Genomic DNA, 26,875 nt, shown 5'->3' with positions numbered 1-26,875 from the left:
CATACTGATAATGGCATCAATTCAACAAGAGGATATAACAATTGTAAATATCTATACACCCAACATTAAAGTACCTAAATACATAATACAAAGATTAACATACGTAAAGGAAGAAATCGACAGTGATACAACAACAGTAGGGAACTTTAACACCCCATTTCATCCAGACAGAAAATCAATAAGGAAACAGCTTTTGAATGACACATCAGAACAGACCAACTTAACAGATATATACAGAACATTCCATCCAAAAACGACAGAATACACATTCTTTCCAACTGCACGTGGAACATTCTCCATGGCAGATGACATGTTAGTCCACATAATAAGTCTCAATAAATTTAAGAAAACTGAAATCTTATCAAGCATCTTTTCCAACCATAACAGTACAAAACTAGAAATCAATTACAAGAAAAAAAAAATGGGGGCGCCTGGGTGGCGCAGTCGGTTAAGCGTCCGACTTCAGCCAGGTCACGATCTCGCGCTCCGTGAGTTCGAGCCCCGCGTCAGGCTCTGGGCCGATGGCTCGGAGCCTGGAGCCTGTTTCCGATTCTGTGTCTCCCTCTCTCTCTGCCCCTCCCCCGTTCATGCTCTGTCTCTCTCTGTCCCAAAAATAAAATTAAAAAAAAAAAAAAAAATGGAAAAAACACAAACACGTGGAGGTTAAACAACATGCTATTAAACAACTGATTGGTCAATGATGAAATCAAAGAAGAAATTTAAAAATATATGTATTAGTACAAGAAGTTCTAGCCATAGCAATCAGACAAGAAAAAGAAAAGGGCTCCAAATTGGTAAAGAAGTAAACTATCACTATTTGCAAATGACAGGATACTATTCATAGAAAACCTTAACTCCACCAGAAAAAAACATTAGAATAAATTAATTCAGTAGCCTCAGGATACAAAATTAATATACAGAAACCTGTTTTGTTTCTATATACTAATAACAAAGTATCAGAAATAGAAATTAAGGAGTGCCTGGGTGGTTCAGTTGGTTGAGCGTCTGACTTAGGCTCAGGCACTTAGGCTCAGGCTGTGATCTCATGGTTTGTGAGCTCGAGCCCCACATCAGGCTCTCTGCTGTCAGTGTGGAGCCCGCTTCAGATCCTCTGTCCCCCTCTCTCTCTCTGAACCTCCCCAGCTCACACTCTTTCTCTCAAAAATACATAGAAACATTTAAAAAAAATAGAAATTAAAGAAACAATTCCACTTACAATAGCACCAAAAACAATAAAATACTTAGAAACAAATTTAGTCAAGAAGGTGAAAGATCTGTACTCTAAAAACTATGACATATTGATGAACAAAACTGAAGATGTCACAAATGAAAAGATAGTCCATGCTCATGGATTGTACGAATATTGTTACAACATCCATACTACCCAAAGCAATCTACAGATTCAATGCAATCCCTATCAAAATACCAACAGTAATTTTCACAGAACTAGAACAAAAAATACTAAAATTTGTATGGAACCATTAAAGACCCCAAATAGCCAAAGCAATCTTGAAAAAGATTGCAACATTTTTCTAGATGTCATTTCGGCAAGGGAAACAAAAGCAAAATTAACTATTGAGACTACACCAAAATAGAAAGCTTTTGCACAGCAATGGAAAGCATTAATAAAATGAAGAGGCAACCTACTGAATAAGAGAAGATATTTGCAAATTATATGTCCAATAAGGGGTTAACATCCAAAGTATATAAAGAACTTATACAACTCAACACCAAAAAACCCCAAATAATCTAATGGGCAGAGAAAGTGGGCAGAAAACCCAAAAAGAAATTTTTGCAAAGACATTCAGTTGACCAATAGACACATGAAAAGATGCTCAACATCACTAATCAGCAGGGCAAATCAAACCACAATAAAATATCAGATTACACCTGTCAGAATGGCTAGAATCAAAAGACAAGAAACAAGAGTTGGTGAATATGTAGAGGGAAAAAAACACTCAATGCATTGTTGGTGGGAATGCAAGCTGGTGCAGCCACTGTGGAAAACAGTACGGAGGTTCCTTAAAACATTAAAAAATAGAAATAGAATATAAAATACAAAAATACATATATATATAAATATGATCCAGTAATTCCACTTCTGAGTATTTACCAAAGAAAACAAAAACACTAATTCAAAAAGATATATACACCCCTACACAGCCAAGATATGATAGCAACCTAAATGTCCATCAAGAGATAGATAAAGATGTGAGATACATACACACGCACACTAAAATATTACTCAGCCATGGGGCACCTGGATGGTTTAGCTGGTTGGGTGTCTGACTTGATTTCGGCTCAGATCATGATCTCTCGCTATAAGCACAGAACATGCTTGGGATTCTCTCTCTCCCTCTCTCTGCACTCATGCTCTCTCTTTCTCTCTCAAAAATAAATAAACTTAAAAAAAAAGTTCTAGGGGCGCCTGGGTGGCTCAGTCAGTTAAGCGGCCGACTTCCACTCAGGTCATGATCTCACGGTTCGTGAGTTCAAGCCCCGCGTTGCATTCTGTGCTGACAGCCTAGAGCCTGCTTCAGATTCTGTGTCTCCCTCTCTCTCTTCACCTCCCCTGTTCGCACTCTGTTTCTGTCTCTCAAAAGTAAATAAATGTTTTAAAAAAAATTTATTTAAAAAAGAAAACCCTTCTAGGGGCACTTGGGGGTGACTCAGTCGGTGAAGTGCCTGACTCTTGGTTTCGGCTCAGGTCATGATCTCACTCGTGAGTGAGATCTCACTCCGTGCTGACAGTGCAGAGCCTGCTTGGGATTCTCTCTCTCTCCCTGCCCCTCCCCTGCTTGTGCGCACGCTCTCTCTCTCACTCAAAATAAATAAATAAACTTAAAAAAAAGTTCTGGGGCACCTGGATGGTTCAGTCAGATAAGTGTCTGCCTCCTGATTTCAGCTCAGGTCATGATCTCACGGTTGCATGACCAAGCATCACATTGCACTCTGTACTGACAATGCCGAGCCCACTCGGGATTCTCTCTCTCCCTCTCTCTCTCTGCTCCTCCCCTGCTCATGCTCGCTTGCTCACTCGCTCTCAAAATAAATAAAGATTTTAAAAAATAACAAAATAAAAGGTTTTATTATAAAAATAAATAAATAATAACATAACAAAATATTACTCAACCATAAAAAAAAAAAAAAGGAGATCTTGCCATATGTCACACCTGGAGAGTATTACACTAAGTGAAATAAGTCAGACAGCAGAAAACAAATACCATATGATTTCACTTATAAGTGGAATCTGAAAAACAAAACGAATGAACAAAGCAGAAACAGATCCATAAATACTGAGAACTGGTGGTTGCCAGAGGGAAGGGGGTTGAAGGCATGGGTAAGTAGGGGTGAAAGGGTAAGAGGTACAGGCTTCCAGTTATGAAATGAATCAATCATGGGGATGAAAGGTATAGATTAGGGAATACAGTCAATAGTATTTTAATAGTGCTGTATAGGACCTACACTTGTGAGCATAGCATAACACAGAGTTGCTGAATCACTACGTTGCACACCTGAAACTAATGTAATACTATTTGTCAACCATACTTCAATAAACAAAATAACAAATAAAAAGAAAAATTTTGTAAAATGTAGACTCCTGTGAAGGGACTGTTAGCAATAATAGGGATGTTAAATGCAACTTCAACAAGGTCTCAAGGAGAAAAAATAAGAGCTATGGGGAAAGCTTCTATAATCTTAGAGGATATACACATCATAAATCGAATGCTGGTAAATATGAACATTAAAGACCATTCTGGTGAGGTTTCAGACAGAATCAAGGAACAGATTGTTGGAAACTGGAGAAACGGCAATCCTTGTTATAAAATGGCAAAGAACTTGGCTACATTGTGTTTTAGTGAAAGATAGAACTTGTGAACAATGAAACTATTTAGCTGAAGAGATTCCGAATCCTCTACAGTAAAATGCAAGAGGAGAGAAATGAACTGAATTGTTAAGCAAAAAGGAACCAGAACTTAAAGCTTCGGAAAATACTCAACCTATGTTGCAAAAAATGAGAACACATGTGCTGAAAAGAACACCAAAAGTGTGGCTGGACTATCACTCAATAAAGAGATAATGAGATTTCACAAGCAAAAACCATGCTAGTTTGAAATGAGACAAAATGAAGGAAGGCTGTCAGACTTCTTGATTCTACGGGAAGGACAGTAGAGCTATTCAGCTGCAAACCTGCACCATTCTCTAAGAAAAGAAGAGATCATGAAGGTGATTCAGAGATCAGGCTGCCTTACTTGTTGTTTCAACAGATCAGCAGCCTCCATCCAGAAGCCTTGGGACTGGGACGACTGCCCCAGTGGGTCCAGAAGGCAGGATATCAAGCTAAAGATTTTCTCAAGCTTTAAGATCTAATAGAATTTGCTTTGCTAGGTTTTGGCCTTGCTAGGTTTTGGACTTGCTTGGGACCCATCCCCCCTTTCTTCCATCTGATTTCTCCCTTTTGAAATGGGAATGTCTATTCCATGCCTATCCCACCACTGTATTTTGGAAACACATACTTGTCTGGTTTCCCAGGTCCACAGCTAAAGAGGAATTTTCTCAGGAGAAATCATACCTTGAGTCTCACCCTATCTGGTTTAAATGGTATTTAGATAAGACTCTGGACTTGACAGTTGGTACTGTAATGAGTTAAGACTTTTAGGGGCTGTCAGGATGAAATGAATGTAATTTGCATTGTGAGAAGAACATGAATTTGGGGGACCATTGGCAAAATGTTTGGGCTGAATGCTTGTATCCCTCCTAATTCATATGTTGAGCCCCTATGTCCTCATTGTTGCTGTATTTGGAGACAGAAGTCTCTAAGGAATTATGGTTAAATGAGGTCATAAAGGATGGGGCCCTGATCTGACAAGCTTTATGTCCTTGAAGAGACACCAGAGGCCTCACTCACACATGTATGTACACACACTCACTAGCGCACGTGCTCTCTCTCTCTACCTCTCTCTCCCTCGATGTGCTCGCACCAAGAAAACGTTATGTGAGGACACAGCAAGAAGGTAGCTATCTACAATCCAGAAAGAGAGTTCTTGCCAAGAACTGAATTGGCTGGAACCTTAACCATAGACTTCTAGCCCCCAGAACTGTAAGAAAATAAATTTCAGTTTAAGCCATCCAGTCTATGTATTTTGCTATAGTAGCCCAAACTGACTAATACTTGAGCCAAAGACTTAAGAGAAAAGGCATTTAACAGAGACCAATCCTAATATGTTAGAATTAGCCAACAAGTTTAAAGTACCTATTATAACCACATTCAAGAACATAAATAAATAAAAACTATGAAAAAGAAACAATCAGAAATTCTAGAATTGAAAAATACAATATTTAAAATAACATATTCACTACATAGGCTTAACAGCAAACTGGAGAGGGAAGAAGAGTCAATGAACCTGAAGACAGTAACAAAGAAATTATATAATCTGAAGTATAGGGAAAAAAAAAAAAAGAATAAAAATGAACAAATCTCCACGAGCTGTGAGGCAATATCAAAATTCTAATATGTGTATAATTGGAATCCCAGAAGAGGACAAAGAGAATAAGGCAGAAATATATTTGAACAAATAATGGCAGAAATTTCCCAAATTTGATGAGATTTATACATTTAAGAAACTCAGAAACCATAAACAGGATACACGCAAGAAAACCACACCCAGGCACACCACAGTCAAAGCTGAAGACCAAAGATAAAAATCTGTAACGCAGCATGAGAAAAACAATACATAACATACAAAAGAAAACAATATGAATGACTGCTAACATCTTTCCAGAAAAAAATAGAGACCAAAGGACAATGGAACATTTTAAAGTGCTGAAACAAAAAACTGTCAATCCAAAATTCTATATCCAGCAAAAATATCCTTCAAGAATGAAGACAAAATAAAGACATTATTAAATAAACAAAAACTTACAGGCACCTGGGTGGCTCAGTCAGTTAAGCAACCAACTCTTGATTTTGGCTCAAGTCATGATCTCAAGGTTCATAAGATTGAGCCCCACTTCAGGCTCTGCACTGTAAGTGCAGATTCTGTCTCCCTCTCTCTCCCCTTCCCCTGCTTGTGTGCATGCATGCTCTCTCTCTCTCTCAAAATAAATAAACTGTTAAATAAATAAATAAAAACTTGGGCAATGTGTTACCAAAGACCTACACTACAAGAAATGGCAAAGAAAATTCTTCAGGTATAAAGACAATGATATGAGACAGAAATTAAGAAATTCTTATCTTCAATAAGAAATGAAAAGTACCAGAAATGGCAAATGTGGGTAAATATAAAAGATCAATTTTTTTCCTCTTAATTTCTTTAAAATACATGTCTGTTTGGAGCAAAAATTATCACACTGAATGTGGAGTATTAACACATGTAGCTATAATACATATGATAGTTAAAACATAAAAGATGGTGGTAAATAGACCTGTAGAGTTACAAAACTCTCATATCTTACACAAAGTGGAACAATATTAACTCAGACACACTATTGTAGCCATCACCTGCTTTCTACAGTGACAATGTACCTTAACTTCTCTGAGGCCCAAGGAAGACAAGGAAAGAATAAAGCTTTCCTCCAAAGTTTTCCTTCACCAGAAGTCCAACACCTTTCACTTGGGGCTCATGTCTTTAAGAATAAACTTTGGTCTTAAAATACAAAGTTTTAACAACTGAAAAGGGTTCCATCTCTCCTATAGGAAAACAAGCAATGAATGCAGGAAGCTGTATTAATTAGAAATATACTTGTCTTCTTTCTCTGCAAAATGAGTTGAAATCTATATTCATTTCAGACTCGCATAATATCAAGTCTAGGAACTGAGTTTATTTAACTTTTTATACAATTCAATACGGTATCTGGAAAACTGACCTTGATTTCCTTTATTCCTTTCTTTGCTTTTAAAGTTTCTTCAGCAGACTTTGTCTTCTCATTCTTCTTCACTGTGTCAGTCACAAGTTTCTTTCCACTTGGTATAACCCCAAAGAATTTCCGAATATCCTAAAAGCAAAAATGGACATGCATAAACAAACATTAACGGCACAAAATGTGAATTTCACTTGCAAACGGGGACACCTGCACACAAACTGGTTTGCCCTCAGCAATTTCTTCACAGTGCAATAACTCCACCATGAGCAGCAGTGTTCTTTTCACGTGCAAAAGTTTACTGATAAAATTACCTGGGTTAAGAACCCTTCGCCTAATGAAAAATAGTTATTAATTCTCAGAATTTGGCAAAAGCAGGACAAAAATGAGCAATGAACTTGTTCTTAACAACAGCATAATTACTAAAGAGGCAAGTCATATGCGCATATTCATCCCACCTCCCCAGGCACAGTGAGAGAGAAGACAAATGTTGAAGAGTACAATCCTTGCCCATGGCATTTATACTCCAGTTTGAAAGAAGGATACCTTTCACAACTCTGATCATTTAAGGCTTAATAACTTAAAACTTAATCACTTAATAACTAAAAACCTTGAAGTTACTCTTCTTTATAGGATTTTTCCAAATTCTGAAGTAAATATTTTATGCTTATTACAATATTCTCTTTAATTGCTCTATCCCTTTGTGTTAAGCTGAAATCAAATTAATCATAATGAAACATTTACAATGTAATTTACAATTAAAATCACTCACTTTTATCTTTTGCATACATATTCTTCCCTACCCTTTTAGATTTTAGCTTTGAACACGGGACGGTGTAGAGAACAGGAATAGATCTTGGAATCAGAAAGCCTCAGTATGAATCTCTACTCCACTGCTTTTTATGTGTGACCTTGGGCAGGTTACTTTAATCTGATTTCTCATCAGTAAAGTGGGACTAATACTACCTACACTTTATGAGGATAATTAATGTTGGCTCAGTAAAAAGCTTCCCTTTCCCTCATTTATGAACTATTATTCCTTCATATCACTGAAACGTCTCTACTTACAATTATCTCTGCTCCCAGGCAAGGATATAAGGAACACAAAATAATGAGATCTGAATAAGGATCTGAATTCCTAAGAACTGGGTTCAAGAGCCAAGTGTTCTCCTCTTCCTATCTTATGTTCCTGAGTTTTCAATCCTTTTAACCTGTTCCCTGTTCCTCTCTTTATTGTGGTGAGCAAAATGCCTGTTGAAAGTACTTTGCCGGGGCACCTGGGAGGTTCAGTCAGTTGAGCATTGACTCTTGATTTCAGCTCAGGTCATGATCTCAGGGTCACGGGATCAAGCCCCACTTTGGGCTCAGCACTGAGCATGGAGACTGCTTAAGATTCTCTCTGTCTCTGTCTCTGTCTCTCTCCCTCTCTGACCCTCTCCCCCACTCGTGTGCTCGCTCGCTCTCTCTCTCTCTCAAATACAAAAAAATTCTTAAAGGTACTTTGTGAGGTGTAAGAAAGTTAACAATTCTTTCCTAGAACCTGGCAGTAAATATCATACTCTTAAAATGTCACAAATCCCAAATAAGCATGTTATGCACACACAAAAATAGCTTTGTGTCTAAGCAAATAAACAAAGCAGATAAATGAGGTACACAGACACTAAATTTCTTTTAAAAGATTATAGACCTCTCTGATTTTATGTTCTCTTTTGTAACCTGCTTAACACAGAAAAGTCACAAATCCATCCTAATAAAATCTAAGTCTAAAAAATATTGTTTACAGAATAAATACTTCACCTATGAGGCTAAGACATTTGTGTCAAGTGCTAAATAAAGAAAAATAGGCAATAAAGAAAGGCACAGTCTTCCATATAACTTACAAAAAACTGGGTTTGCGGTTGACAACTATTTACTTTATTGCTTCTGGAGGAAATGACAGTTTCACACCAGAGTTTCACTTTTAAAATTACCAACTGATTTTTCATTCAAATGGTGGTGACAGTTTGCACGCATGCATGCACCCTTACACACAGCACAACACATGTACCATGGAAATACCAAAACTGAATATTAATAATCAGGTTAAAGTCACTGCTGGTTTTCAAACTGTATTAGGCACACAAACGCTTACAACCACAAAAGAAAACAAAATATAATTCAGGAAATGGAATGGTTGGTTATGTTAAGGCTCTCTGACTTTTGTGTTTCATACTCAGCATTGTTACTTTTCCTTCCTAACTAATCCTTTCTATTCACATCCCCTTTCTCTTCCTTTTCTTTATTCTACCCTACTCTCTCACTCCCCACACCCTTATACTCTGATGGCAGAAGAACAGTCAAATAACAACATTCTGATCTATCCCAATGCACACTGAAAATCTAAACTTTTGGAAAAGAATTTTCATCACAAGGAAAGCCAATTAACTCACACCTTTTAGGATTATCTCCAATGTGAACAGCCATCTTGTATATAAACATCTAAAAGACAAGGGTCACTAATTTGGCCTTAGAGAGTGACTTCACTTTACCCTTCAATTAACATTCCCTAGTCTAGTACTCCCAGTTTTCAAACATTTCATGAAATGGCGAACAAGTCTAGTGGCTAATCATACTCCCAAATAATAGATCTAAACATCACTCTTGGGGCACCTGGGTGGCTTAGTCAGTTAAGCACCCAACTTTGGCTCAGGTCACAATCTCCGGGTTTGAGAGTTCAAGCCCCACATCAGGCTCTGTGCTGGCAGCTCAGAGCCTGGGGTCTGCTCCTGATTCTGTCTCTCCCTCTCTCTCTTTGCCCCTCCCCCACTTGCACTGTCTCTCTCTTTCTCAAAAATAAACATTAAAAAAAATGTTTTAATTTAAACACCATTCTTGAATGCACAAAATAATTATTCCTGAGTATATGAGTAGAAGAGGGAACCGATCTTAATTTACTTTTATAATCTTGGCAAAGGGAAAGTCTTCTAAGTATAACATCAAGCCTAGAAACCATCCATAAAGGAAGACAGATCTGACTACATAACAAGAAAAGATGCCATAAACAAAAGTTAAAATACAAGTAACTAACTTGAAAATATCTACAATATATGGTGTATATATAGGGTCCCTACAAACCAATAAGATAGCTGAGTAGAAAAATGAATTAAAGCTACTAGTAAGCAAATTATAAAAAATGCAAATAATCAACAAATAATAAGAGATGTTCAACTTCACAAACAATAAACAAATAAATTGAAGCTGGATTATTTTTCTCTAAATGTTAAAAGACTGATAATGCCCAGATTTGTCAAGGATATGGGGGAACAGATGCTCACAAACTATTCTGCTGTAAAAGTAAAAACTGGTATACTGGAGGACAAAAACTCATCTTGAAGACAATCAGCAATACTTGTCACAATTTTAAATGTGCATATCCATTGTCACAGGAAGTCCATTTCTAAAAGAAATGATAAAAGAAATAACATTATTTTTATTTGGGGAGACCAAAAAAAAGTAATTAACTCTTCTTATTTTCTTCTTCAACAGTTACTAGTTGAACAAGTAATTCAGGTCAAATAAGGCAAAAACTTGGGCAAAAATCACATCAAAGTTAAAACAAATTTTAGCACAGATAGCTAATAATAACAAGTTTATGTGCTTTTACTTACAGCTACTGGACACAGATTTCTCTCTCTCGATTCTGTGAGGTATATAAGGCAAACAGAATATCTCTGTTTTATAGATAAGTGGAATTAAGACAGACAAAGGCTTTCTATCCGTTTTGCCATTTAGTACCGGACACTTGGGATGAATTACATAACTTCTCTGCCTCTCAGTTTCCTCACGTTACCACCTGCCTCATAAAATTCCTGTGGGGATTAAGGTGGCACACCAAAAACCTCCACCACGGAACCTGGTCCTCCAAATCCCTTTCAGTTTTCCACTTGACCATGACTGCCCCTTCATAGTTTTCCTACAACTCTAAGGATCTATGCAAAGTAGCCATACCCCACAATTAGCAGTATGGCATTTCCCTTCTCATTCCTGACAAGTATGTATGCTTAGAGGCGGGCACTGTGCCAGGGACTTAGAACACAAACAGGAAAATGCCCTCATGAAGCTACCTGGGAGTGAAATTAGTATATAAAGAATTAAATACAGGGGCGCCTGGGTGGCTTGGTCGGTTAAGCGTCCAACTTCGGCTCACGTCATGATCTCACGGTCCGTGAGTTCGAGCCCCGCGTCGGGCTCTGTGCTGGCAGCTCGGAGCCTGTTTCGGATTCTGTGTCTCCCTCTCTGCCCCTCCCCTGTTCATGCTCTGTCTCTCTCTGTCTCAAAAATAAATGAACATTAAAAAAAATTTTTTTTTAAATAAAATTAAAAAAAAAAAGAATTAAATACAAAAGAGTGCTAAGACAGAGCTTCTCACAAAACTAGAAGACAGGAACAACTAACACAGACACCTTTCCAAAAGAAGCAACACCTGAATTAAGTCCTAAGATGATTAAATGAGATTTTTTTTTTAAGTAACCTGTACCCCCAACGTGGGGCTTGAACTCACAACCCCAAGACCGAGAGTCACATGCTGTACCGACTGAGCCAGCCAGACTATACTTTTGATAGTCATATAAATCTGAGTTTGAAGGCACTGCTGTTAAGTTCCATAGAGCAGGCCTAGCTCACCACTCTATCTCAAGCACAGGGCCAGCACTTGAGATAATGCTGGATGAATGCAATGGAGCACTGGCTGGCTCAGTCAGTAGAGCTTTTGAGTTCAAGCCCCACACTGGGAGTGATTACTTAATAATAAAAGCTTTAAAACTATACGTATCGGTTGAACACATGAGCAGTTATTTCTAAGGTCACTGACCTTTACATCTGGGCTCCCTCCAAAAGACAGGTTCTTGATTATGTAAAATGAAACTCATGGTAGATGTGTTTTTAAAAAATTGAGTATTAACATAATCTTTAATTGAGATTAATTTTTTGCTATGACTTTACCTATTGCTTTTGACTTTAAGAAATTTTAAGTGGGTATTAAATTAACACTTATTGTGTATTAATTCTGAAATAAATTATTAAAGTTGACCTATAATTAACCCTTGAAATATGGTACTCTCTTGTCATATTATAATATTGTGGCTACAAAAAACAAAATAGTTTCACTCTTTCTACAATATTTCCTCTTCAAATTTGTTTTCGCCAAACTAATTATCTTTTAGAAATCATATATATCTCTACATATAATCAATGTTAATGATACAGCAAAGTCTAGCACTGGCCTCAAGAAATTCTAAGATACCAGTGAGTAAAAAACAAGTGTGATCTGAAAAATTTTTAAATAATCACAGGTTCTATCCAGGAAGAATTTTAAGAACCTGCATCAAATTCCTCTTTATTCCTTCATTCATTTATTCCTTCAACAAATATTCACTGAGAGCCTTCTATGAACCACGAACTCTTCTCGGTGCTTGGAATAAACAAAACAGACAAAAGTCTCTGTTTCTGTGGAGGTTTCATTCTACTTTTCTATTCTTGGTCTTTCTGTCTTTAGAAAATAAAGCAAAACACAGGAAATAAAGAACAGACAATATAAAGCACAGAAAGGGAAAAGAAAGAGAGAACATATGATTATGGAAGTATCTGCCTCTCCTACTTGCCCTGGAATCTGCTCAGTCTACCTAAGAGGCTGCTCCCAAGAAGTGAAAACACCCAATTCTATTCTTGGTTGTGTTGAGGAAGATGTGTGAAATTCTGAAGCCATAATTAAGTGTAATCACATGAGTCCGAGACTACTCTTTCAATGAAATACTGTACTACAGAAAGTTTTCAGGTGTATCTGATCCAAAAGTACTAACCAACACCGGCAAAATTAAACAGAAAATGGAAATTAATTAATTTAGATTTTTAAAAAATAAATTCTCCTTCAAACATGCATAATTGGAATAACTGAAACATTTAAAACTCTTTATGCCTGATCTAATGATTTATTTAAACATTTTGACATTTTCACCACGGTTAATGTAGTCTGATTATGGTTTTTATTCATCCAGAAGTCAACTTTTTACAGCTGACTTCTGATCTAAAAAATCAAATTTATACTATTTCAATGAAGACTGAAATTAAGTTCAAATCGAAAACAGACCTACCAACCTAAATGTCCACTGACAGATGAACAAAGACCACATGGGGTTTACACACACACACACACACATATATATGTATTATAATTATATATATATATATATTATAATAAATATATTATATATGTAATAAAATACATATATATATATTATTCAGCCATAAAAATAATGAGATCTTGCCATTTATGACAACATGGATGGACCTAGGGGGTATTATGCTAAGTAAAATTAAGTCAGACAGAAAGAAAAATACCACATGATTTCATTTATATGTGAAATCTAAAAAACAAACAAAAAGCACAAAAAGACCATAAATACTGAGAACTGGTGGTTGCCAAAGGGAAGGAGGTTGAAGAGATAGGCAAAATGTACAAAGGGAAGTGGGAGATATAGGCTTCTAGTTATGAAACGAATAAGTCACAGGGACAAAAAGGTACAGCATACAGAATACAGTCAATGATATTGCAATAGCATTTTATGGTGACACATGACAGCTAAGCGTGTGGTGAGCACAGCATATAGAGTTGTCAATTCACTATTTTCTACACCTGAAATGAATGTGTGTCAACTATACTTCAATTTAAAAAACAAATAATTGGGGGGGCATCTGGGTGACTCTTGATTTCAGCTCAGGTCATGCTCTTACGGTTTGTGGGATCAAGCCCCACACTGGGCTCTGCACTGACAGTGCAGAGGCTGCTCAGGATTCTCTGCCTCTCCCTTGCTCGCTCTCTCTCTCTCTCTCTCTCTGTCTCTCTCAAAATAAATAAATAAATAAACTTTTTTTAAAAATAATAAATAATTGTGGGGCACCTGGATGGCTCAGTAGTTGAGCAACCAACTCGTGATTTCAGCTCAGGTCATAATCCTGGGATCCTGGGATCAAGCTCCATGTTGGGCTTTGTGCTGATCATGGAGCCTGCTTGATATTCTTTCTCTCCCCCTCTGCTTCTCTCCCCCTCACTCGTGCTCTCTCAAAGCTAAAAATAAAAGCATTAAAAAAATATATAGGGACACCTGGGTAGCTCAGTCAGTTAAGCATCCAACTCTTGATTTAGCTCAGGTCATGATCTCACAGGCTTGTGGGATCAAGCCCCACGTTGGGCTCTGCACTGACAACATAGAGCCTGCTTGGAATTCTCTCTCTCCCTCTCTGTCTCTGCCCCTCTCGCACTCCTGCTCTCTCTCTGTCAAAAATAACTAACTACACATTAAATAAATAAATAAACAAACAAACAAATAAATAAATATTAAAGAAAATAAAAAATAATTTTAAAAAAATAGACCTACCACATAATAAATACTGTATTTCTCTAGGCTATATTACTTATTGTCATTAAATGTTCAATAGATTAGAGGGGCGCCTGGCTGGCTCAGTCGGAAGAGCGTGCAACTTTTTTTTTTTTTTATGTTTATTTTTCGGAGAGAAAGAGAGAGAGAGAGAACAAGCAGGGGAGAGGCAGAGAGAGAGGGAGACGCAGAATCTGAAAAAGGCTCCAGGCTCCGTGCTGTCAGCACAGAGCCCAACACAGGTCTAGAACTCATGAGATCATGACCTGAGCCAAAGTCAGACACTTAACCAATCAAGCCACCCAGGCACCCCAGCATGTGACTCTTGATCTCAGGGTTGTAGACTCAAGCCCCATGTTGTGTGTAAAGATTACTTAAATAAACTTTAACAAAAATGTTCGATAGATTAAAGTAGAAAGGGCTAGAAAAGATGTTTTCGTACCAGTAAATTTTCTATTCTAGTTAATTTCTCTTTTATTGGAAATAAAGTTTATTTGTACTTCATCAAATACTTATTAAAAATGTACCATGTGGGGCGCCTGGGTGGCACAGTCGGTTAAGCGTCCGACTTCAGCCAGGTCACGATCTCGCGGTCCGTGAGTTCGAGCCCCGCGTCAGGCTCTGGGCTGATGGCTCGGAGCCTGGAGCCTGTTTCCGATTCTGTGTCTCCCTCTCTCTCTGCCCCTCCCCCGTTCATGCTCTGTCTCTCTCTGTCCCAAAAATAAATAAAAAACGTTGAAAAAAAAAAAAAAAGTACCATGTGCCAGGCACTGTACAGCAGTTCCCTATCCTTGTGGCTCCTGTCCCTGCAAAACTTATACGCTAGTACAAGATGCTGTCAGTAACAGGTTGCCTATCTATTAATATCCAAAACATGTGCCAAGTAAACAGAGGCGTGTTCTTTTCACTAAACACACCAGGGTTTTGTTTTGTTTTTTACACTTTTGTGGATCTGACAAAAGCTATGATTATTTTCCACAGAAATATGCAAAAACACACTATAATAAAAATTTATCCCTGGTTCCTGGCACAGAGCTCCTAAAAACCTTGGAATTTCCTAAGTGACAGAAGTGTCTTCTGTTATTTACAATCAGTCCTTTGGATCACACCTAAGTTTATACTAATGAGGCAACGTAGGATGGAAACTGGTCACTAGAAAGGCCAAGAATGGGAACTCTCAGCCCCACTCCTAGTTCTACAGGGAGAAGAGGTGGACTGAAGATTAGATTATAAAGACTCTTGAATAAGCAAGGTTCGATGTTTGAAGAGCTTCTGGGTTGGTCAACATATCAAGTTGCTAGGAGGGTGGCATACGCAAAGACAGCACGGAAGCTCTGTACCCTCCAACCCCCCATATCTTACCCTACAAACCTTCTCCTTCCCTTTAGCTGTTCCTGAGTTGTAGCCACATAATAAACCGGTAAATATAAGTAAAATGTTTCCCTGAGTTCTGTGAGCCACCATAGCAAATTATCAAACCTGAGGAGGAGGTCCTGAAAAGCCCTGACTTAGAGCCAGTCAGTCAGAAGTATAGGTGGACTAGGGCTTGTAACTGGTTTCTGAAGTGGGAGCCACTTTGTGGGACTGAGCCCCTTAACTTATGCAGTCTGCACTAAATCTGAATAGTGTTGGAAGTAAACTGAACTGTAGGACACCTAGTTAGTACCAAGAGAACTAGAGAACTGACTGATGGCAAAAAACACCCCACACATACAAAACTTTGCATGTAATCTAAAATTCAGGGGTTTTCCCTGAAACCTACTAATGGTTCTCCATGAATCCGAAATCAAAAACTTCTGATCCACATACACTCAAGCTAACTCACATCCATCTCAATCTCCGTACCAAGTATATACACACTGATACCTCCTAAATCTCTCCTCAATCTCTCCACCCCACACCTCCCCTAAGTTCCATATCACGTAGCCAATAGTCTGCCGATACATCTCTGTCCAAATGCCCCAAAGATACCTCCAATCCATAATGTCCAAAACTAAGCTCGTATTTCTGTGGGACTTGCTTCTCTCCCTTTATTCCCCACCTCAATGCATGGCACCACCATTCACCCAAAACAGAAACCTGGGTACTGTTTTTCCTCCTCACTCTGACTCTCCACCTATTCATCATATGTTTCAAATATTATTGTCCCCTTCCCTCTTTTTCTTTTGCCAATGCCCAGAGTCAAGGCATCATTTATTTACTTCTTTAATAAACCCTTAAATAGGACTTGCTCTGTGCCAAGCAATAATTTAAGCACTTTAAAAATATTTACTCATTTAATCCTCATAACAACCCTATGACTTTTTTAACTTCAACTCCAGAATTAAAAAAATTGAGAATGCCAACAAGATATTCTCTAGTAAAAGTTTTGAAATCTAAGATGCTCTTAAACGTAAGCAAAAAAAGACTTCTTGCATTTTCTACCTTAAGGTGTAACTAACAATTCTACAACACTATTAGAGAGAAGCATCACCTAGTAGGCAGCCCAAATGTAATTTTAACATACATAAGCCAAGACAAAATACCCAACTTTGCCAAGTACTCAAAAAAAAAAAAAAAAAAAAACCTTGCATTTTTAGAGTCCTTTACCTGTACCAAGAAGTTTCCAACTTGGTTCATTATATAAATCCACTAGTAGAGTTAGAGATGAAAAAAATTTTTGCAGTAAATACTCCTAAACCCATACAGAAGTAAGCTTTCACTGACCTCTAGCTTTAGAAGGTCAAAGTACAAAAGCCACTATATATTTACTTTGAAGTATGATCAAAAAACTTCAAGTTACTTTTTTCCACTGCTGATGAGCTCAACCAACAAACAAGTTATATTTGCCTATCAAAAATGCAAAAAGAAAACAAATTATGTCACTCTGTTCACTTATCTTTGAAAGGTACAGGATTTTATGCAAAGTAAGTATGGCAGTGCTCTGTAGAGTAATTGCCACAATGTATCTTGGCTTCACTTCTCTACTTTGAAAGTAACAAAGAGGGGCGCCTGGGTGGCTCAGTCGGTTGGGCGGCCGACTTCGGCTCAGGTCATGATCTTGCGGTCCGTGAGTTCTAGTCCCGCGTCGGGCTCTGTGCTGACAGCTCAGAGCCTGGAGCCTGCTTCATATTCTGTGTCTCCCTCTCTCTGACCCTCCCCTGTTCATGCTCTGTCTCTCCCTGTCTCGAAAATAAATAAACGTTAAAAAAAAAAATTTTTTTTAAAGAAAGTAACAAAGAAATATAAATATTTCTGGTTAATATTTTTAAGTCAACCACCAAATCCACAAGAAGAAACTGATTATCAGCAAACTTCACAAAACCTGTCCAAATATAAGAATCTTTTATCCTGAAAAACACTAATATACAAATTATATATTTGACTAATATACACAATGATTTAACTGGTAGCACAGGAGAGACAAGCTGTGGAATAAAGTATTTAAAACTATATTAAGGTCTTACACTTTGAAAGCAAAAAGTTGTTAGAATGCTTTCCCTGAGATCAGGAAAAAGATGCAACCACTCCCATCACTTCTAGTCAACACTTGTGAAGGTTCCAGCAAAAGCATTTAGGCAATAAAAAGAGAGACAGAGATAAAAGGCACCTAGATTGGACAGGATGAAGTAAAACTATCTCTATTTACAGATGAAATGATCTTATATAGAAAAAAATCCTAAGGAATGCACGAAAAAAACTATTAAAACTACTACATGAGTTCAGCAAGGTTGCAGAATACAGATCAATATACAAAAGTTTCTACACTTTTGCAATGAACAATCCAAAATTGAAATTAAGAAAACAATTCCATTTACAATATCATCAAAAAGAACAAAATACTTAGAAGTAAACCTAATAATAGTGTAAAACCTATACTCTGAAAACTATAAAACATTGTTTAAAGAAATTAAAGATGTAAACAAATGAAAAGATAGTCCATGTTCATGGATCAGAAGACATTCTATTGTTAAGAGGGCAATACTCCCCCAAATGATCCACAGATTCAACATCATCACTATCAAATCCCAGCTGGCTTCTTTGCTGATTCTAAAATTCATGTGGAAAGTCAAGGGACCCAGAACACACAAAACAATCTTGAAAAATAACAAAGTTGAAGAACTCATACTTCCTGATTTCAAAACTTACCACAAAGGGGGGGGGGGGGGGGGCAGGCAGGGACTTACCACAAAACTACAGTAAAAATGACAGTGTGTTACTGGCACTAAGATAGGTAGATAGATAGATAGATAGATAGATAGATAGATAGAGGAAAAGTACAGAGAATTAAAAAAAAAAATCCTCACACTTATGGTCACTTGATTCTTAACTAGAGAGCCAAGATAATTCAATGGGAAAAGAAATGTCTGCAAATGGTGCAGGAACAACTATCCACATGCAAAAGAATAAACATGAACCCCTACTTCACACCCTATACAAAAAATTAACACAGGACGCCTGGGTGGCTCAGTTAGTTGAGCATCTGACTCTTGATTTCAGCTCAGGTCATAATCTCGGGGTCATAGGATGGAGCCCCACATCCAGCTCCGTGCTGAGCATGGAACCTGCTTAAGATTCTCTCTTTCTCTCCCTCTATACCCCTCTCTCCCTCCTGCTCACTCTCTCTCTAAAATAAAAAATAAAATTTAAAAATTAACTCAAAATGGATCAAGGTTAAAGGTGAGAGGTAAAACTTTTAGAAGAAGATAGGCATAAATCTTCATGACCTTGGATTAGGCAATGGTTTCTTAGATACAACACCAAAAGCTCTGAGGAAGTGATGACTGAGGCTTGAGTAATAAGAAAAAGGCAGACACGTGAGGAAGGATGTGAACAAGGAGATGAAATAGCAAGAACAAGAGCAGAGACAGAACCAGCCTAATACACTCAAAAGACAGAGAGATAAGAGAGGTAGGTAGGGGCCTTATAGGTCAACTACTACTACATATGGCAAAAACTACACTATAATAGGGTGACAGCACTAGTCCAGGGGGAGCACTCATATAGTAAAACTCAATGCAAAAGGTATCCCCTAAAATGGAGCATGAAGCAACTCAGATGTATTTAGACATGACAGCTCTTCTAACAGGCTATACTCTAGGTCTCATGTGTGTTTAATTCAACCTTATGCATATGTTCAATAAATTATACCAGCCAACAAATTACATATGCTGATTTCTTAAAAATGGCATCTCAGGTTTCATTCACATTTTGAGCATGTTATTAAATTCTTATAGCAACCAAATTGTTTACATGACTTCTTTTCTATTCTTTTTATCTTTAATTTTGTTTCAATTCCTTTAATAGACATTATGTTCACTTGGTTAAAAATTCAAGAGTAAAAAAGTCTGCTTCTGATCCTGCCTCTCAGACACATATTTCCCATCTTCAGAGGTAGCAAATGTTATCAGTTCCTTGTGTATCCTTTCACACTTCAAATAAAAGTGTGTATATTCTTTTCTCTCTTTCTCTGCATAAAGTGAAACTTTACATACTGTCCTACACCCTTGTTTTTTAACTAAATTATCTTGACAGCTGTTTTATATCAGGGCATAAAGTTTTCTCTTTTTTAATGCTTACGGAGTATTGGATTTTGTAGATATAGTATTTTACCCCTTTATTGATAACTTCAGTTAGAAAATATTTAAGAAAAAAAAAAATGTAGCCCCCAGGGTAAGAGTTGTAAACGTCTATGGAAGGGCTTCAGAAGATATGCAAATTCTCTTAAATGTTGTATACATGCCCATATGTATTTCTGTGGGCAGAAAATTTGCATACCACTCACCACATTATCAAAGGGAACTGTGACCCAAAGTTAAAAACTACTGTATTACAATATAACTTGTGCCTAGGTGTTCAATAAATCTACACTGAACAGAATTTTAGTCTGGGGTTTTGCTAACTGTTGTACTAGAGACAGAAAGACTAAATTAAATACCAATGCAATCCAAAATTCTTATCTATGTTATAGAACCTTTCCCTTCAGCAAAGAGCAAAACTGACCCATCTGACCCCTACTTCTTTTCTTAGAAGAGCTTTGTTTTTCATCTGCATGCGAACAAAAGTACTAAGATAGAAAAGAACCAAAACTTAAAGTCCTTGAATGATCAAAAGTTGACTATATAAACCATTGTTCACTGTAACTGACAACATCAGAGGCATCTTTGATACCCTTAAACTATGCAATGTTCCAGAGTCCTTCCTAATAAAATTAGATCATTGGTAGTCACATAGTAGTATACCTCCACATGCTAGGTGCCACAAAAAAAGCTTTACAGGGGCGCCTGGGTGGCTCAGTCGGTTGAGCGTCCGACTTCAGCTCAGGTCACGACCTCACGGTTGCTCAGAGCCTGGAGCCTGCTTCCGATTCTGTGTCTCCCTCTCTCTCTGCCCCTCCCCCATTCATGCTCTGTCTCTCTCTGTCTCAAAAATAAATAAACATTAAAAAAATTAAAAAAAAAAAAAAGCTTTACACAGATTACCCTGTTTAATCCTCAAGCTAATCACTTAAGACAGCTATATTTTGCCCCTTTTTACAATTAAGAAAAACACAAGCTTAGGGGCGCCTGGGTGGCTCAGTCGGTTAAGTGTCCGACTTCAGCTCAGGTCATGATCTCGCACTCCGTGAGTTCAAGCCCCGCATCGGGCTCTGTGCTGACAGCTCAGAGCCTGGAGCCTGTTTCGGATTCTGTGTCTCCCTCTCTCTCTGGCCCTCTCCTGTTCATGCTCTGACTCTCTCTGTCTCAAAAATAAATAAATGTTAAAAAAAATTAAAAAAAAAAAAAAAAAAAAAAGAAAAACACAAGCTTAAAAAAGTTAAAGTTAAGCTATTTACTTAAACCAAATAAAATCCACCACCACAAAACTACCAAATGGCAGAGCAAGACTAAATTATCGCCTTATTCTTAACCTTCAAGACTCCAAATGTCATCAACTTTCCACAATACTATAGTGCCTTAAGTCCAATATGTAATTATAATCATTTTAGGGAGGCAGTATAACGTAGTGGTCAGAAAAACCGAGGTTCTTACTCTAGTTCAACCACTTATTAGTTGTATGACAAACTGTTTAAACTCTAAAAGCCTCCTTCACCATCCGTAAAACTAGATTGCTGAGAGGTTTAAGTGAGAAAAGGTATATAAAACAAACAGCTTACACACTGATATTTGGTGCAAGGTGGCTATTATTTTATCCCTTTTTTATGAGAAAAAAACATTAAGGGCTGCAAGGTTTCCCAATGTAGCATAAAAATTTTCCCTCCAGGATGCTGGTGTTGTAATAAGGTAAAAAATAGTTGAAAAAATTACGTCTGATTATAAAGTAGATTCTGGCTTAATAGATCATCATAAATTGTCCTTTAAATATTTCAAACACATATCTGTATCTATTTCCATACCAGCATGAACGTCTGTTTTAATACCTGCATAATCATTTCACGCTCAACTGATATGCTTTATGCACAATTATACAGAGGTGTGTTTTTATAAGATTATTTTTAACATCAGGTGATAAGCGATGACAGCTGTCAGATATATTGTATCTGTCTTTACCTCCAGTGTTGTTAGGGTTTGGGGTTTTTTTCCCCCTGGTAAACCGTGTTATCCCTTTGGCTTCTACCAATTCATTTAAACAAAATAAAGCATCCTCCCTAAGCCTTCGGTCTCAAACGGCTCTGTGATGAGCGTTTCGTGGCGCTATTAATGACGAAAGTTCAAGGCCTAACACAACTTACAAAAAAGGAAAGTTTGTTACATTTTTCTCCGCCTTGAACGAGGGCTTGAAATCAATGCTTTAAGCAGGACGCAAAGAGAGGTTTCGGGCAACGCCAAACAGGAAAACAACTTTATCGCCAAGCCCCCAAATCACCTTCTTTACTCTCTTCCTTCCTCCCTTCCCCCAAGAGTAAAAAAAAGTGAAACTGCGGCGCGGCACCAAAGGCATGAGCGCAGCCTGCTGCCGAGAGCAGAAACCCCGCGGTCCCAGGAAAGCTGTGCGACCAGTGCCAGATTTTTGGCCCCTTCCGTGCCTTCGCTCCCCTCCGGAGCCCCGCACCGCCGTCCTTCCCCACCCTGCATTCCAAAAGTGCCCGGTCCACACCCAGCCTGCAAACTCTCCCGAGCCCCCGAGTCGCACAGCCTCCCCCAGGGACTCACCATCGCAGCCCACGGACTACGGCGCGGGCGGGCAGGCCGGTGGGCTGGGGAATCCGTTACCGGGACTCGGGATCCATTCGCGCCAACAACTTCTCCCGCGAAGTGGAAGGTGGTGGGGGCCGCGGCGCCCGGTGATGACGTCAGAAGGCGCGCAGCTTCACTTTGGCCCTGGCGGGAGGCGGGAGGTGCGACGTCGGCCCAGGTGACGCCCCGCAGGCCCGCGGGCCGCTGCCATCGCGAGGAGGTACGGGACCGGGGTCCGCGCGCAGGTTTGCGCCTTGGGCTTTTGGTGGGAGCCCTCAAATGGAGCTTCCGAGGTTGATGTACTAAGGCGGGCAAACCGGGTTTCTCCCAATTACACGTCTCTAGGGTGCACTGCCTTACACCAGCTTTCAGGTGTTTCAATTACCACCAGCGATGAAGATAAACATTTCAGATGTTGGTTTTGCACATTACATTTTAATATCTATTCTGAAACAAGAATTTCACCGGAGAGTAGTTATCCCGATTTTTTTTTAATGTTTGACCCACCGAATTGGAGTTTCTGCCTGCTAAGTGGAAACCCACAGTTTGAAAACCGAGCCAAAAGACCATTTTAAATGTTTATTTTTGATAGAGAAAGCACGAACAGGGGAGAGGCAGAATGAGACAGAATCCCAAGCAGGCTCCACCCTGTCAGTGCAGAGCCCAACACTGACTCAAACTCACTAACCCAGAGATAATGACCTGAGCAGAAATCAAGAGTCGGACGCTTAACCCACTGATCCACCCAGGCCCCCTAAAGGACAGTTTCATACTGTGTAATTCCAGAACAGAAAAGACTGGTAAAATCATCTAGTCATCAACACCCACTCCACTTTATAAGTGAAAAATATAAGCCCAAACAAGCTAAAGGGTCCACAGAAGGCTCTAGGGCGTCTAAATTCCCAAACCTGCACTAAGTTCATCAGAGCAGTTGTGTGTGTGAGACCAAGGCATAAACAAGGTGCATCACAGAAAAACAATGATCCCAAAAGCTTTGGGGTAATCAAGTTTCATATTAATAGATAAGCAACTGAATTGTGGAGTAGAATGCGACATTTGCATACAATTTTAAGAGAAAACACGGGACTCTAAGGAGTTTAGTGGAGAGAGCAGTATCTCCAGGTTTGGCCCTAGACTTTCAGATCTTTACCCACCCATCCTCCCCTTCAGGTCTTGCATTTTATCACACCAATATCTCTACAAGGAAAGATAGCAAAGCCTCTGGAATACAACAGAGGTTAAAGGTGGAGAGCCTGTATTTATCAAATGCCAATGTAATATGTGCCAGGCATGCAGCTATGGACTATCCTAGTTCAGCTCATCTAATAGCCGCTGTGACACTAGCTACTATTATTCTCCCCAATTTACAAAGGAGTAAACTATTACTCCTGAACAGAGAGAGCCCTGTTGCGTCAGACCATCTGCAGCCAGTATGGTAGGGTTCCCAGCCCCACCACATGCTATGGGCAAGATACTATGCCTCAGTTTCTTCATGCATAAAATAAGGATGATAGTAGTACTTCATAGGGTTATTATAGAACATTACTCTTGGCTTAAGATAATAATATTTTTGTCAGCTATTACCATTATTGTTACACAAGGCTAGGTATTATCAAGGGAGATAGATATAAAAATGAACTTATGCACTCCCTAATTTTTTTAATGTTTATTTTTGAAAGAGAGTGAGAGAGAGAGAGAGAGAGAGAGAGAGAACAAGTGGGGGAGGGGCAGAGAGAGAGGACAGAGCATCCAAAGCAGGCTCCTCACTGACAGCAGAGGGCACAATGCTGGGCTCAAACTCACGAACCATGAGATCGTGACGTGAGCCTAAGTTGGACACTTAGCCGACTGAGCCATGCAGGCGCCCCTTGCACTCCATAATTTTGCTTAGGGAAATACTTGATAGGGGAGGAGGGGTGTCATTAGAAACTGAAAAATCAATGAAAACTATGAACCTGCTCTCCATAAAAATGTACACAGCAGGGCGATCACAAATTTTGCTTATAGTCTCAGAGGATGTAAACCAATTCACAATGTCCATTGTGTTGCAAATAAGTAAATAAGATACATATTCAAAGTTTTACATATCTTTTATATAACTTCTAATTTTTGTATTTCTTTTTTAGCATTTGAAGCCTTCCCTGAATTTAGCTGAGACTTAAGTCAGAAGCCTGTAACTTCCAGAAAGATACTGAATTTGTTGGATTGTTTTCTTTAGGAACATTTACTTGGAAATATTCTATCTCAGAAATGTACCAGATTAAAAATGACTGCATATGCTTTGATACTGCTCCCCTCACCTGAGCTAACCTGTGTCTGATTTGACAGTTCCAGACATAAGCTTTAAGAGGACTAGCACCTCCTACCTTGCTCTACTGGACCCTTGAGCTCCCATGTAAAGCAAGAGAAGGGGCCAGCTGAACCCAGGATTACAGCCATCTCCACTCGGTACCAGGCTTGTAAGTGAAGCCATCTCGGACCCACCATACCAGCTGCCGGTGAAATTCTAAATGACCCCAACCAACACTATTAGAGCAGAAAAATCACCTAGTCAAAACTTGCCTAAATTCCCTGACAGTAGTGTGAGTGTAATAAAATAATTGTTCTTTTAAGGTGGTAACTTTTGGGGTAGTTTGTTGTGAAATGATAAGTAACCGGAACAGAAATATTGTAAAGAAACCAAAACGGAACCATGAATAAACATGAACAGAATATTCATGCTTATTTTCTCTGCTGGGGTGGTTTTTACCCATGCATCATTCAACAGATACTTATTGACCATCTACTGTGTGTCAGCACTTTTTTATGTGCTTGCTGGGAACCCACAGTAAATAAGACAGACAGCCCCAGCTTTCCTGAAGTTTATATCTTTGAGGAAAAGAGAAAAATAAATAAGTAGACAAAAATAAAGTCTGTATTTTCAGAGAAGAGTAAGTGCTATACAGAAAATGAAGCAGGCTTATGAGATAGAGGGTACCTGGGGAGGAGGGTGTGGAAGTATTGTAAATAAGTGATCTAAGAAGGAGACATTGAGCTGGGATGTGGGATGTGACTGGTGCAGAATTCAGTGGAAGTGATAAGACATTAATTTGGGCAGAGGTGAAAGGAGAGATCCTCTAGAACCTTAGGCTCCAGCAAAAACTTTTAATTTTATTCTAAGTGTAATGGGAAGGCTTTATAAGATTTTAAGCCATGAGATTACTATGATCCCATCATTCTTACACTTGGTATTTTATAACAAAAAAGAAAAAGATTACTATGTGTTTTAGGGCAAAATATGATACCCATTTGTTTTCCATGGAAGAGAAATCTAAAGAGTGCTAAAAAGATTACCAAATATAGGGGTGCCTGGGTGGCTCAGTCCGTTGAGCATCTGACTTCGGCTCAAGTCATGATCTCACGGTTTGTGAGTTTGAGCCCCGTTTCGGGCTCTGTGCTGACAGCCCAGAGTCAGGAGCCTCTTCAGATTCTGTGTCTTTCTCACTCTCTCTGCCCCTCCCCCACTCACATTCTGTCTCTCTCTGTCTCTCAAAAATAAATAAACATTAAAAAAAAAAAAAAAGTACTTCCATCAAAGGTTTTTCCTCATGCTATCTTTAGTTATTAGTTCAGATCTTCTTTGTGTAACTATTTCTCAAACCAGCTGATGAATAAATAAGACTAATAATTCATTCCAGAATGGCATTGGTAACAGATAATACAGCGATTGGATAAGCAGTGCAGTTTCCAGAATTAAGGGCATCTATTAAAAGCCTAAAATATTTTTAAAGACTTTTAAATAATCATTTGAGACCTAACACAGAGAAGACATATCTTTCTTTTTTTTTTTAATTTTTTTTTCAACGTTTTTTTTTTGTTTTTTTTTGGGGGGGGACAGAGAGAGACAGAGCATGAACGGGGGAGGGGCAGAGAGAGAGGGAGACACAGAATCGGAAACAGGCTCCAGGCTCCGAGCCATCAGCCCAGAGCCTGACGCGGGGCTCGAACTCACGGACCGCGAGATCGTGACCTGGCTGAAGTCGGACGCTTAACCAACTGCGCCACCCAGGCGCCCCGAGAAGACATATCTTTAAGGGATATATTGTATATTGGATCTGATTACCCAATGCTCACTGGCCTTGTTCATCCTTAAAAGAAAGGGTTTCAGGGAAAGTTTGTCAACAAAGCCAATTTTGTGTGAAAGTCAAGGATCTCCTTCCCTCCCCAACTTAGGGATATATCTCTAATGGAAGAATTATTTCCATTCATTGAAGAACCCTTTACCACAGAAGTTAGAATATTGACATTAACATCTTTATTGGTACGTTTCTAAACTTGTGAATAGTTGGATTATGCATATAATAATTGGCTGTCTTTCCATAACATATACAGAGAGTTAAATCATTGTCCTCCTAAAATGACTAAAAGCTTGGCATTAGCTAAAAAGTACATAATTTGAATTTTGGT

The 26,875-nt window shown here is 38.6% G+C and overlaps 1 protein-coding gene across 2 annotated transcripts in view; it reads right to left on the bottom strand.

Annotated features, from left to right (window-relative positions):
* Positions 1-22,525, bottom strand: part of RFC1 (replication factor C subunit 1) — an 84,507-nt gene extending 61,982 nt beyond the window's left edge. For both annotated transcript variants that reach the window (XM_058722819.1, XM_058722820.1), the window contains exons 1-2: positions 22,406-22,525; positions 6,868-6,996 (exon numbers count right to left, since the gene is read on the bottom strand). In XM_058722819.1, coding sequence (XP_058578802.1) covers positions 6,868-6,996; positions 22,406-22,408 — 132 coding nt within the window. In that variant the 5' untranslated portion in view covers positions 22,409-22,525. The remainder of the gene's footprint in view (positions 1-6,867; positions 6,997-22,405) is intronic.
* Positions 22,526-26,875: the final 4,350 nt, after the last annotated feature.

This window comes from Neofelis nebulosa, chromosome 3, assembly GCF_028018385.1.
Source record: "Neofelis nebulosa isolate mNeoNeb1 chromosome 3, mNeoNeb1.pri, whole genome shotgun sequence".
NCBI classification, from domain to species: Eukaryota; Metazoa; Chordata; class Mammalia; order Carnivora; family Felidae; genus Neofelis; species Neofelis nebulosa.
This window is presented reverse-complemented; position numbering and strand designations above follow the sequence as displayed.